At 33.2% G+C, this 15,655-nt stretch overlaps 1 protein-coding gene across 5 annotated transcripts in view; it reads right to left on the bottom strand.

Annotated features, from left to right (window-relative positions):
• Positions 1-935: 935 nt before the first annotated feature.
• The window catches only part of LOC106459911 (transcription factor GATA-4-like), a 96,263-nt gene continuing 81,543 nt past the window's right edge, over positions 936-15,655 (bottom strand). For 4 of the 5 annotated variants that reach the window (XM_022386868.1, XM_022386872.1, XM_022386875.1 and 1 more), the window contains 4 exons: positions 9,389-9,567; positions 6,419-6,544; positions 6,058-6,187; positions 936-2,326 (listed from right to left, as the gene is read on the bottom strand). In XM_022386868.1, the coding sequence (XP_022242576.1) occupies positions 2,046-2,326; positions 6,058-6,187; positions 6,419-6,544; positions 9,389-9,567 (716 nt within the window). In that variant the 3' untranslated portion in view covers positions 936-2,045. The remainder of the gene's footprint in view (positions 2,327-6,057; positions 6,188-6,418; positions 6,545-9,388; positions 9,568-15,655) is intronic. The other variant, XM_022386885.1, reaches the window with a different exon arrangement.

Genomic DNA, 15,655 nt, shown 5'->3' with positions numbered 1-15,655 from the left:
CTTTGATTATGATACGCCTTACGACAGAACCTTTCGTACTGTAATGATGTGGTGAAGCTCAAAAAAGCGTTTTAATATAACGTACCCAACATATGTATAAAACTATTTCGTACAATATAATTGCTGTGATACAATTTCAAGTGGAAGTTTTCAAAATTGATGGAAATTAGCGATCAAAGGTCATTTGCAATATCAGTAGAAATTTTTCCAAAAGTACATGTTATCAAGGTAGTTTCTGTCATTTACTTTTTATTATCTATATAATACATAACCTTAAAACAGGAGATTATTGCAGCTTTTAAGTTTCTTTAGATTGTTACATAACTTATATTTTTATTGCCTTTGGGTGTCTCCAGTTTCTACGTTATAATCTCAGTACTCATTCCACTTGTATGTAATTAATAACTCCTCTCTTCTAGAAAATAAAGAATTTCACCCATCTGTAAAAATTGTAAATAATTTTAAATACTGTGAGTGTATTTTACATGTATTATAACAGTATATGTAAACGCAGTCTTGCAAATCTTAAACTTCTCCAATGTAATTACTGTGTTTATAACCTAATAGTCATTGTTCCCAATAGATCTGTTCTATAAAAATATTTTTCACTGTTTCCATATGAACATGACACTGGTTGAGTATTGTTAAGCATAAAGCTGCCAAATGAGTTGTTTGTGCTCTGTCCACCGCGGGTATCGTAACCAGATTTTTAGCGTTATAAGCTTATACGGTCTGAAATATCCAGAAAAGTCCTTTTCTTCACTAAGGTTATTTGATAGTGTGTTCCTGACAATCGTTCATTACATTCTCAGATACGTCTAATTAATTCTGATTTATATACCTTGTCTGTTTTAAGTAAAAAGAAAAAATGCAGGAATAAAATGTAAAAATTAAAAGTGTTCTGTTTAGGCTGATAATAAAACGTTACGGCATGATGACACAGACAAACCACGTTTATTTTACGATGAAATTACATGTTATTTCGTGGACGGAATTCTCTGTGCTTATATTCCTTTTACGTTTTACGTCTTTAGAATGAAACGTGTATATATATACATAACAAGCATGTTGTGCTGCAATCAAGAGACCGTGCTGTGTACAGATTAAAATCGCTAAGTTCAAAAACTCCAATTAAAAAAGGCCAGATGTGCATTATCATTACACTTAAAACTACAACATTTCCATGTAAGTGCACACGTATGCAAACAAATTCTACTGTACAATTTCACATATTAAAATACCAATAATATTTTAATGAGACGTGTACTATTACACACAAGCCATAAATTTCCCTTCGTCAACCAAGGACGCACACATAATTTTCCACACTTCCAAGTGTACCACGAAGAAAAAGAGAGCTATACCTACATGAAATGCAAACTCCAAGTAACATTGAAAGTATTTTGTTTTACTCAGTATAATATCCAATTGTCCATGGCGCATCTCAACTACACACAAAAACAAAACATCGTAAATGTTACAAACACCAACCATATAATATCTTTCGATAGTTCATACTAACCGGAAGTACCGAACAAACTCAAACAATTAACGCTTCATGCGTTTCAGTATTTCTTAGCTCTGAATAACAGCGAAAATTTTTCAGAATATCCATTTACTGGCCATTAGCCATTCTAGGTCAAAGTTAAATTACTGTGTTTCAATTATTTAAAAAAAAGAGTTAAAATTATGATCATTAAAAAAAAAACTAATTGTTCGATGAATCAGAGTCAGTTGGATTGAAACTTAGTGTTACGTCTTTTACAATATCCATAGTGTACTATCCTCAGATCAGTTTCATCTTGTTCCAAACTTGTTGGAGTCTGAACCATAAAACATGAAATAAAAAACTATATTGTCATGACTGTTGATAGTCCACAGACACTGTTTTCAGTGATTAAATATTCCATTGACAGCTCCACAATTTATATATCGAAAGTAAATTAGAACAGGACAAAACATGACGGAATGTCGCCGTACATTTTAATTACATTATCAGCCACTAGATGGCAGGTAAGTATTTAAGAGATCGTCAATCGTCAGTCTCAAGGTAATCCTAGAATCCGAGGAGGCCCCGCCTCCAACTTGCCGCAGGGAGCTGCACAGTCGCAAGAAGACCAGTTGGTCTCTCCTTGGGACAGTAGTGCTGGGCGGTGAATTGGACTACATGCTTGATTGCTTAATTGGTCTGAAAAAGCAGAGGGCGTGGTACGAGGTGGTTGACTTGATATACACGTATTTGATGAATGATAACCTCGATGTCCGCTGCTGAATGGAGATTGCGATGTGCCCGACGTCAAAGAGGCTGTAGAGGTCGCTTTGGAATCTGTGAGAAAATAATATGGCTGTTTGAAAATACATTTGAAATCTCTGTCTATTTGATCACTTATACTCAATTTTTTTAGGAAAAGATGTAAATATTGTTATCCAAAAATTAGTGACAGCCAACACAAAGATGAAGAGCATAGAAAGTACAAAACACTAGTTGCAAATAGTGGTTGGAGTCTGGTTCAAATACCCACATCACATACCTAATAATTTGATATATTTTTAAATGAAAATTTCGATTGGAGGTAGAAACACATTTTTCAGTTGAATGTAACAAAAACACAAACGAAAAAAAATAAAATGTATATATATTCACATTTTTGCTTGAAAACTACCTTTCCGATTGGAAACAAAATGATTCTTGTAACCAATACAATTTATAAACCAATTTTCAACATAATGTACAGAGAATTTCAAAAAGTGGTTGCTCAAATTAACGAAAAAACAACAACTATTATCTAACTGATTTCAAAGATATAATTTAAATAATTAGACCTTACGAAGTTTTCAATGATGTTTTGTATATGAATATTTAAAACAACGAATTCTAAGCGTGATTTTTTAACATTCTATTTAATATTGATTTCTATAAACAGCCTTGTTAATGTGAACACTGGAAATCTTATTAAGTGAAAACATATTTTGAATAAACCAACTCTTTCATTAAACAAGAACACCAAAAAAAATCTATATTTTTTAGACTTTAGATGTCAGTACATTTTAAAAAATCTTTCGTTATTTTGCATCGGCTGGGGTTAGATTGCTCGACTTGCAACTTGCGGGTCGCAGGTTCGAATCCCGTCCCCCGAACATGCTCGCTTTTTTTAGCCGTGGGGACTTTATAATGTGATGGTCAATCCAACTTTTCCTTGGTAAAATAGTAGCCCAATAACTGACGGTAGGTGGAGTTGACTAGCTGCACAGTCTATTATATCAAAAATAGGAATGGCTACCACAGACATCCCTCGAGTGGCCTTGCACGAATTTCAATAAAACAAACAAACACGATTAATTCACAGTACATAACTAGTGACGATAAGCCATTTTTTTTATTTAATATTATGTTATATTTGTAATAATGTCTAATGATGTACAGATACGTTCAGGCAAGTTTCACATTTACAGAGCCAGCCTTTATTATCTGTATTCAATCTCGGCGTCTTATTTGGGCCGTTTTTGAACCACTGAGTCACGTATCAAGTTCAAACAAGGAATTATAAACACCACAACCTTCACAAGTGATACTCAACCACATACAAATGACAAGATAATTGTCTCTGTGACCAATGAAAAGGTGCTTAACATTTACCTGTACCTTGGAATAAGCGTAGATTTTGTATACAAGGACAGCTTCAGTGTGGTTTTGCTGGGAATAAAGAACCACTTACTATAGTGTATAGATGGTAATTGAGAATGTGAGTCAACTCCAACTTTTTCGTAAAGAATATTGGAATCGTTCCGAAATGTTCTTGCATTAGTAATGAAGTTTAACTTTGATAAGTAATTAGATTAATAACATTAATTCTGAACGTATATACCAACGTTCGCCGCTTATTTAAGGAATGCTAGCATAGCCCTTAAAAACAAAACAAATTTAGGATTATTCTCAATTCCATCTAAGCCCAGTCAGTGAAACAGAAACGATATACTGATCTACTCACCCTAAATTTAACTTAAACCATGATCCTAGGTTTTACTCCCACCTAGACCTAGGTAATACTAAAACTATAACGACCTACTCATCTTAAACATAAGCCGGAATAAGTGCTTAAAATGAACTTATAAACCGTAATTCTCTCTTAAATTAGTTAAAACTGAAGTAATGTATATTGACAATACTAAATGCTGATGAAAGAACGATGAAAAAGATTGGCTATTCGTTGACGGCGTTGAAAACATCTGTTATGGCTACTAGTTAAATTCCATGTTGAATATTTCTCAGAATACTGAGTTAGCGATATTTAATATTATTAAGTATAATATACCTACACATTACGAATATTCACACATACATATTTAAGAACAGTTTGATTTTTAAACTTAGATGTGATTTAAAATAGTAGTGACAAGTTAGTCAAGTCATCGATGAACTACAGTGTTGATAGTAGTAAAACTATTACACCTTTAGAACGTTTTTACAGATTGATACAAGTTAAAAATAAGTAATTATCTCTTTATACAAATTACTAATTTGGCCTCACTTGAAAGATTGTGTACAGGTTTGATCTTCTTATGAAAGAAGGGATATTGACTTATTGGAAAAGGTCAGAAGAGGACTACCAGGGTTATTCTTTGGAATGGAAGAATTATCTTATAGGAATGGGTGAAGATTTCTGACTTTTTCTTGAGAAAAGAAGGATAATAAGTGATCTTAAAGAAGCTTACAAGATTTTTCGGGAGTCCTAGAAAATAAAGACCTTTGATTTCTTTGTACTATATTATTATTATGGAGACAATGATACGAGAAGACATGACTTTAAGATTTAGAAGAGACAGGCTAGACGTAAGACAGTTTTATTTTTGTAACAGGCTGATGGAAAGAGTTGCCGTCGACAGCAGTAACGACCGGTATTTTACCAGAGTTTAAGAAGGAATCGAAGATTTCCTGAAAAATGAAGGGCGAGTTTAAATCTTAAACAGTGTGTTTATAAGGACAACGTTTAAGGACGAAATGTACCCTTGTTATTCGTGTGTTATGTTAACTTTAAATATATACTGCGACTGTTGTCCTAAATATAATAACATTATTACGACTGATTTATCTGGTACTTCAGATTTAAAGTAACTTTAGCGCCGTTGTGATGTTTGATATTTTAACACTGAAAGTTATTTCATGAAAAATAACCAATAAAGAGGTCAGACGTTATATAAAAGTTGACACTCGGTATGAATTAGACTAGAGAAGTCTTCTTTGTACTTGGATAGTAATAGAGCTACCTAAGTTAGTTGTTTAATTTGTTAGAGGGTTAAAATATTGTGTTTCTTAAAATCTAATGGAATACACTACTTAAAGAAAAAATCTGACTGGCCCATGGGATGTAGTTTTCCTGTGCTTGCATGCTAACGAGCAACACATTAGTATTCCATGTTTCTGATATCAGATAACACTGCCTTATAATTTCTAATGCACTTTAGGTAAACAAGGGTGAAAGCATCAATTGTATGTGAAGTACTGCATTTAAATGAAATGGAGCAAAGTCGATAAACAATCTTTCACTTTCTGTGTGAACAAACAGGATGTTTAAAACTCTAAGACACACCTTGGAAGATCAATAAGATATATATATATTGAATGCACCTGTTCAAAATATCGTTACGCACAGTCGAGATATAAAATTTAAGTCCCTACAAGGTTAAAACATTGGTCTGATCTTTTTTATGTTACGACAAAGCCTGTAGAAAACAATTTATGAACTCACCAACACCAATAAATTTCGTATTTTTGTAATACTGCTTTTCTGTCGTGAAACTTAAAGAAAACGAAAACAGATTGGTGTACATTCCTACTTAGACCAGCAAGGAATGGCTTCTTTTTTTTAAAGTACGACCAGTAAACATGTTGTGCTTTGTTTTTACCTCATAGCATTCCTTGAAAATACAAAAATTGAAGATTTGAAGAGCTTATCACAGGAAACACATTTGTGATACAGAGCAAATTTTATACGCTTTGAAATGTAAGGCGGTTTGAAGTAAAGATAAATGTTAAACTATTAGAATCTGAAATATTACCCGAAGAAGAGTTTAATTTAACGACGTCGGACCCTTTTGAATCAGAATTGGACGAATTTTTATTAGCATTTTTAGGTTTTCGTTTTCTTGTTTGAATCCCTTCTTTCCTCATGGCTAATGGTCGGTTTACCTGTAGAGAAACAACAAAATCTAGTCTATTCAATTTGGTCAAACATTATAAAAATGCTGAATCACATTAAGTAAACATTAAATAGCTGATATAGTTAAATATATATATATATTCAATGTCTCACAAATAAAAGGTCTGTGTCAAGCACAGAATGGTATAAAAATGTTTCCATAATGTATTTTTCTTGATGTTAGCTTTATAATCCTACTAAGAAATTGATATACTGTTTACATTATGCAATTTGTAATAAAGGCCACAAGCATTGCAGACAGGTTCTCCTTCATTATTCCTCCGCCAGAGTGTCGTAGTGGTGGTTCCACAGTTAGAACAGCATAGACCGGTTCTTCTGGACACCGCCTGGTGAGTGAATGAAAAATTAGTACATAGCCATAATAGTTTTGAAACTTGAAGAAATCAGCAACTCATGTTTGAAATATAGAAATTTCATATTTAATTTCAGTTTGTTGTTTTAGCTGAATGGGCACAGTTAAGGTTGTTAAAAATACTTTTGGAGGAATTACTTCTTATCAAAGGATTTTGAAATCTTTTAAAGTGTGGTGTACGTTCCATTAATACTAAATAGTTCTGAGTGTATCACGATATTTTGCTAGAGATTGTTTTGACAAAGATTATATATCAACCAGCATCTCTCTCTTGGGAACTTTCCAAAATGTTTTGTAGGTAACTCGCTTCGCCTCAACGCTTTTGAAATCGGGTTGACGTCTTAAGAGTTTAGATACACTGATAAGATAAAAGGTCATTCAGAGTATGTAAGCTTAGAAACCTATATTATTTGTATTTTACTAGTTTAAATGTTGTTTTTCATTAACGTATAATATGATAAGCAAAATATTATGAACGAAAGCTGTATTCTGAGTTTGAGTTCAACTGGTGAATTGGACTTGATATATACAGGTAACAGATTATTTTTCGATGATTTACACACAAAAATATTGCATTTTAACTTAAGGATTGCAGAAACAGCATAGTGTTTCACTAACTTCAACATATGATGTCTATCAAGACAACTCATCACGCCAGGCTAAAACTGCTAGCTTCATTATAAAACATTCATAATGCCAAATCTCGCTATAAACATATACGACAGTGACAGTTGTTTTATTATCGCTATGCTCTAAGGATTTAGTATGTGTATGGGTCCAAAGCAAACTCATTATCAAGTCATTAAAAGCTACAGATAAACTACTCTTATTTCCTAGTTTAAGACGTAACTGATAGAGCGCTGATGACAAAACTTACCAAAAACAAATACCTCAGATAATATTAGGAATTTTGTCTGGACATGGAACATTCTCTCCTATTTGAGTTCTTCCACAGATAAAGAAAGAGTACGGCAAATGATAAATCTGACAATGATGAATGATCGGAGAAACTGTGGTCAGCCTCTCACTGAGCCACATGAACATGAGATTCTTGTGCTCATCACAGTATCGTGTAACGATGATAGTTTAACAGAAACAGTTTAGTTTTATGTAATTAGAAGAAACAAACACAACCACATTACATCTGTCATATTCAATGACGACGGGGATTTCATCCAATACCAGCACTCATCAGACCTACTGGAATACCACAGTCATAGTGGTGGATTGGGCCAGGGATTGTCAAACTTCTTTTTTTTTGCTGGACCCCTCTTTGAAAATATTTCAGGCTGTGACGACCTCTCCGCCCCCATCACACACACATAAAGTGGTATTTCAAATTACTATACACACTTTAATATATCCCCTATTGCAATATTTTATGCTCTCTTGACCCCCTTTTTTGACGGGACCACAGATTGAGAAACACGGGTCTAGGCAATAGATATTATAATCAATTTTCATTAGTAACAACAGTTATGTTGGGAACAGGTTAAGCAGATGAATTGTAATTTTTATTTATTTTATCTAAGCCATTCACATATAGGATTTTTTGGGTAAGAACAAATAATTATTTATTTTAACACTGATTATTTATTTTATTAAGGCAGATGATAAGGCTAAGAACTTGAGATCAAAGTGTAAGCAAAATTTCTTAATTGTGCTTATGAATATATGAAGTGAATAAAGTATGAAGGTAAAAAATATACAACGGAATTAAAAAAGAACATACTTCGATACAACGTTTTGCACCATTAATGTGGCACATGCTACAATAGTACAACGCGTTTATATACATCTAAACGTCTGTTATCACTGTGATACTGCGTATCTTTAAAATGTTGACAGGCGTAATATGGAACATGTTCGTGTTTTTTTTATACTTGAACCTAAATTCCTCACAGTCTCCTCTATATAAGTACTATTACAATTTTCCAAAAAGGAATTTAACTTTTTCCTAGATAAAAAAAAACTTTACTCATGATGGAAGGTTTATACACCTTTTCTGTTTTTTTCCATATTATTTTAATCGCAACTGTTAAATCACATACATATGGAATGTCACAGCAAGCCAAGTTTTTAAATATGTTTTTTTCTCTGAAACCTTATATATGAGTAATTACATGTTTTAAAACAATTTTAAAGATACAGAACATCACTGTAATAATAAAAGTATAAGCATCATTTGCTTTGAACCTAACGTTAATAAACGTTAAAGTAAAAGAAGCTATTGCAATAAACCAAATGAAAAAGGTAGATCTATTTTTTATTTTAACGTAAAGGTTGTATATATTGTATCTATAACACCACCAGTAACTGTATATAAACATTGTCGTATTGTTGAGTCATGTACCACACTAACGATGACGAAATGTACTGCGGGATATTCTTTATTTTCATATAAATGTTAAATTATTGAATTAAATATAAATTAGAATGTATGATATTGTAGGCATTAAAAAGCGGGAAGTAACCTTTAGTAAAATTGCTAAGCTGAAAGCTATAGGGTTCATACTTTCGCTATAAATTGATCTCTGCATTTTTAAGAAAGGCGCAAAAAGGAACGAATGATTTCATGTTATTACACTAAAAATAAAACAGTTTACTTTTTCTGTAATTACCTTTATGAGAGCATGCATTAAAGATCCATTTTTAGCAAATTCAGTTGTTAACAACTGTAAGTTTCAGAATTAAGTTAAGCAAAGATCAGGTTATGTTTCACTATGCAACCCATTTGGTCACCTTTCTTAGAAGAAATATAGCAAGTAATTAGGCCTAAAATGGATCGAAATGCTCATCCTATGTTAGCCCTACTTACAAGCCGCCTCTGAGGTTTGATAAGAGGTCTGTTTACCCCGTTCATCTTGTGGTAAAGTCCGCAGGCGTTGCAGAGGTAATGGCCAGTTCCGTCTCGCCGCCATAATGGTGTAGAGATGGCGCCACAATTGACACACTCCCGTCCTTCTGCAAAATGGGCGTAAGCTGCGGCCGGATCAACTGTTCATAGACAACACAATCAAGTTGAAACACAACTATAACACATATATATATATAAAATATTTATAAGATGTTTTTTCAAATGTTAATTGTAATAATACGTATATTAATAATATATCTTTAATTTCCAAATATTACGACACTTTTATATAAAAAATATAACTACTGTAGAATAAACATCACATAAGTCTAGGATAATTCACAAGTCACACCCCATATGAGATTCCCCAGAAATTGTTGAACTGTAAGATCACAAATGTCCTATGTATTTCATCCACCACTTACAAAGCTGAGCAACTCATAGAACATTTTTGGTGCTACAGTTCACCATTTTCTATGTACTTCACGTGGAGCGTGACTTTTGAATAGTTGTGTATGTTAAAGTAGATCATAGTATTGATTAAAAATCACACATGTACCACTGCATAGTCAAACGGTTGTGAAATACTTTAACCCTGAGTATTTCGTTTTGACGTCCTCTATTACAGGGGAACTGGGCGTGACTGAGTAGTTATCGTGCCCGCACGGTGAATCCGATGGTTCACGGCTTGCGTACTATTACTAAATAAACGTATTCTGCACTTTGAAGCTGTTTGCAGCTACATTCTCTCTAATCTATTAGTTCCAAATAAGGACAGATAGCGTCTATATTATTTGTGCAGCTCTTCTCGAATATTCAAAAGCAAGCCACACAAACCTATTACTAATTAACAGACTTGACTCACTAGAAAATAGTAACTTAATTACAAAATGAGCGACAGAAAATATCTCGGTTTTATTTAGGAATGATTTTGTACAAGATGAAGATGTATAATGGTCCACCAGGTGGGGATCATGGAGTAGCTGTAGAATCAAGTAATTGTGGTCTTACACGTAGAATGGCTTGCTAAACTTCTTACACTTAGAACATCTCGCTTAACCTCTTACACGTAGAATGGCTCGCTAAACTCCTTGGACAGGTTACTTTAAGAGGTTCTGTAGTGTATTTCTCTCATTATATGCTAATGTTGTATGCAAGGTGGAATTTATAGAACTTTACAGAATATGAAACAAGTGATCAACAGAACAAAAACAGGAAATATACTGTGACAAGGCACGGGAAGTTTCGGGTGAATGTAAAAAGTGCTTCTAGTCTTTGTGATAGATTGTCACAATAGTTTCCTAGCGATTCTTCTAAAATCACCGTATTGGGTGGAATATTTTATGTTACTCGTTATTATTTTCAAAGAATAATAACTGGATTTGAGTTGATAGCGAGCGATTTATGTTTACATAGTTCTAACGTCGTTGTGAAAGAAACATAAAACTAATAACTTCAAAAAATACTTCTGGCAAATAAAAGGTATAAAAGAATTTACTAAGATCTTAATGAAATTTTTGTTCTTATAATATTTTGCACTGAAAAAATTGCAGCTAAAACAGAATTACCTTCTAAAATACTTTATTGTGTAATAATTCTTTTAAAATGTTCTAAATGATTATATTCACACAGCCCTTAAATAAATGAGATAAGATCCAGTAATTTAAAGAAATAAGCTCGAGCAAAATTTCAAAGACGATTATATTTAGTTAACAATCAAAAGCGACTTAATTTATTGGTTTTTCATTATTTTAAAAGACTAATAATTTTATGTATTAAAAAAACGTTTATTAAAAAAATAAATTGTTACAACTACCTCATTTTATTACAAGAATATAATTGCCGGCTTAATTCTCTATTATATCGGAAACATGATAACAGTAGGTTATATTCCATGAGAAAGTAACCTCTGAAGTAAGTTTTTATATATTTTTATCCTTTAGAGAGACAACTGAACATTATGTATAGGTACCGATATAACTGGCGAGGAATATTAACATTGAAACTCGGTAAGTCTGCAAGTTTGCGACGCCAAAAATTGGGTTTAAATACCCGCGATGAGCATACCACAGACAGCCCATTAACCAACCAACCAACCAAATCGCAAGAGAACTTCCATATCCGATACGGAAAATGTTCAAAAACAAATCTAAAATATAGTACATGTTTGAAAAATAAATAGAAAACTCATTGTATATGACTGATTTACTTTTAAAATGCTACCTTTAAATGTCATTGAATGCATATCTTTGTATATGCGCATTTTTTATTGGTGGTCAACTAGCCAGGGCTCCACCAATGTAATTTATTGAACTACAAAGGAAAGGGGCTCCAGCTGTGTGTGTGTGTGTGTGCGTGTGGAGAATAATACAACTTTATTTTTAATAGTTTCTACATAAAAATAAACATAAGTTCTGAGATTGAACCCTCAGCAGATCTATATTTTATAAAAACGCTAATACTGTAAGTATCAGAGTCAAAACGTTTCTTATATTGGAAACTAAATGTGCTTAAATATGTCTTAATCGTTGTCCTAACTGTGCGATCTTGGTAAATTTGAACAAAACAAATTCAAATAATTTCTATTGAAAGTGTTATAAATCTCTGTAACATAAATACCTATGACACCATGCAATATTACTTACAAAATATAGATGGTATAAATGCGTACAAAACCGATTGGTCCTGTAACGCACCTGATTTCTTTAACTCGGTAGCAATCGGAGTTATCCCACAGTAAAATACCTATCTTATTTGTGAAAACACAGATAGACCTATCAGTGGTTTGATCAGTTTTTATTTACATACAAAAAACAAGCCTTTTTCTTGCTGTCTCTCAAGTAACCAGCTTAAGCTGTGCAACCATAAGGCAGCCAAATTACACACTAATTGCTTTTGTTTACACTTTTTAGTTCATGCTGGTATGAAAACATTAAGAGCACAGTTGAGCCTTAACTTAATTACATTGGTTTGACAGCTATCTCGGAATAGGCTTAATAAGTTTAGTAACGTAGGGTGTTTGAGCTGCCCCATTAAACTGTTAAGATTATCAGAACTTGTGTTTTAGAACTATAATAATAAATTGTATTTATTGTGTAATTGAAATCAGAAAGTATCTATAAAATTAAGCTTGTCCTCTCGTATTGAAATATTAATATATATTTTTCCAACGATAAAGATTGCTTGAAAAAAGAACTGTTACTTCCAATTCCTGATTTAGTATGTTGCTAATAAGAATATTTGTCCGAGGAAATCTGATCATCTAGGGATGTTATTTCAGCGATTTAACCATCGAACTCTAGGTTACAATTATATGAAAATGTAGCACGATTTTCGAAAGACAAAAGAAATAACGCAGTTTAACTTTTGTTACATAAAGTACTGTCGTTATTGAGTCTTCCCAATAAACTGTAAAAATCTATCATTTTCTAATGGAAACTATAATAAGATAGTAGACTATAATATGTTACTGATGTAAAATCTCTACAGCTAAAGCATCTTATTGTCTTACTAGCTGACGTACCCGTCACCTGGACGGAAGTTATGTATCTCCCCATGGACCCAAAAAGACTTTCATGCTAAACTTGGTGAAGACCCATCCACAGGAGGTGAGGTAGTGTCAAAACAACGCTCATAAAAACCACGAAATGCAAAATTCTTATGTACCCCCGCACGGACCTAATACATTTTCATACCAATTTGGGTGAAGATGCATCCACACCCTGCGAAGTAATTACATGGACATACAACAGAGCGTACTGTTATATTTACATAGATACCAGCTGGAGTACCCGTCCTCTGGACTGAAGTTATGTAACTTCATGATTAATGAAAGGTTATCTTAGGACACGAAAAGCTGCTTCCCTTATATGTAATTGTGAAAAACGCAAAACGCCCATAAAAGTTGCAAAACACAAAACGTGAAATCGAAAATTTGCATGGATCCAATAAACCTTCATGCCAAATTTAGTGACGATCCATCAACTGGGGCGAAGTAGTGGTAAAAAACGCAAAAACGGTCATAAAAACCGCAAAATGCAAGACTGAAAATTTGTATGTATCTCCCTATGGACCCAACAAACCTTCATGCTAAATGTAGTAAAGATCCATCACAAGGGGGCGAAGTAATGGTAAAAAACGCAAAAACGGCCATAAAAAACCGCAAAACGCAAGACTGAAAATGTGTATGTATCTCCCCATGAACCCAACAAACCTTCATGCTAAATGTAGTAAGGATCCATCACAAGGGGGCGAAGTGGTAGTAAAAAATGCTAAAACGTCCATAAAAACCGCTAAACGCAAACTGCAAAATTGAAAATTTGTATGTACCTCTGGGTGGACCTAATGAACGTCCATACTAATTTTGGTGAAGATCCATCTACACCATGCGAAGTATTTACATGGGCATTACTATTATACGTATATAGATTCTTTAACATACCCGTGCCACACACGTTTATCAACAACCCGCGAGCTTAACGTTCACACCCCATCGTTCAAATTCAGTATGCCACTTAAAGTTTTATTCACTCTAGTAAATTTTCCGAATGCACATTAGAAGAACTCTTAATTCCGCTAGCGGGGTGAAGAGAAACAGAAGTTTCTGAGCGCCCCTGGTTGTCTAACAAGCCCTTTGTTAGATTTTAAAACCATAATAACTGTCAAGTCGATACGATACGATACTTTTCAAAACTCGCCTCAAAATCTCCGCGATTTCTTACATGTGTAAACGCATGCAGTGCTGATATTAAAGGAAAAATGTAACAGTACAAAACACGAGATTATTTTGCTCTCGCAAGTACAGAAACTAATAAATTCTCCATGATTAAACATCATTACAGTTTATGTACCATAGTAAAACACATTAAAAAATTATTTACGGTTTTTACTAGTTAATGTGTATGTATTTATTTCAAAGTATATATATATTCAAAGAAGATCCTTTACAGTCTACTTATGTAATGCGAAATCATATATCATACAGCAACAAAATCTGATTATTTTTTATTTAATATATATACACACACGTGAGATTTACACACAAACGTGTTTTGTAAAAAGAAAATTGGTGAATATTTTAAATATTTTCCTACCGATAATTTCTCTTAGCTCTATAAGATTGCTTGCATAGCGAACAGTTAAAGAAGACAACGTGAGACTGAAGAGGACGCATGAATGTGTTGAAACTAGTTTCTCTGATATCAGACTTCTGACGGTTCCGTTTACTGCGGTTCTTTTCACTAAAAATTGATTTTTTTTTACATTATGTATTTATTATATACTGAAAATCTCGTGCTTTTCAAATTTTATCGTTCAAAGCCTAAAACAAAAAAGTATGTCACTTGTGAAACACTGTTGACGATTAAAAAGAATTATTTAACGATTGCGTGCACTTCAAAATAATGGTCTAGAGCCTTTCTATGTATCTATGTTTGAACAATTTTTCAGAGAACAAGCTGAGGCATGGTTTGGTTGTTGTTAAGCCTAAAGCTACACAACGGGCTATTTCTGTTCTACTCACCACGGGTATCGAAACACGGTTTTTAGCGTCATAAGCCTGCTGAGCCACTTGGGACGCTTAAAATGTTTAAATTTCTTACTTTCCGCTTATAAGCATAATTTTAGAAACTTGTATTAAAATTTTATTTTCGTTTTCATTACAATCTGAATATAACATCTATTACTATGAGTAAATAAAAGAGAAATTTAATAGTTTAAAAATCTTAATTGTCTAAAACTCATTTTGATGCAAGGAATTATATAGAACGCTTGGTTGGTTGGTTGTTTATAATTAAGCACAAAGCTACACAATGGGCTACCTGTGTTCTGTCCACCACGGGTATCGAAACCCAGTTTATAGTGTTGTTAGTCCGCAGACATACCGCTGTGCCACTAGGAGGCATATACAACGCGTTTCTTACAAATACTTTTTGAAATGTAGTCGAAATCGACACACTGTAATTTTTTTTTCTTCTTCATACAACATATTAGTCTAGGAACAATGTCTCTCCATGGGTCAGCGGTAAGTTTACGATCTTACAACACTATAATATCCGAGGTGGACAGAGCGCAGGTAGCCCATTGTGTAGTTTTGCCCAAAAAATAAAACAAGAAACAACTAAAAATAATAAACACGTAAAATCCTCAAGACTTCACATGATAATGTATCAAAATATTTTGGAAGAAAAACGCAAACAATCAAAATTATAGCCTTGAGGTACAATAAAG

The sequence above is a fragment of the Limulus polyphemus genome, unplaced genomic scaffold (genome assembly GCF_000517525.1).
Source record: "Limulus polyphemus unplaced genomic scaffold, Limulus_polyphemus-2.1.2 Scaffold31, whole genome shotgun sequence".
NCBI lineage: Eukaryota > Metazoa > Arthropoda > Merostomata > Xiphosura > Limulidae > Limulus > Limulus polyphemus.
Note: the sequence above shows the minus strand (reverse complement) of the source record. Positions and strands in the feature narration are given on the sequence as shown.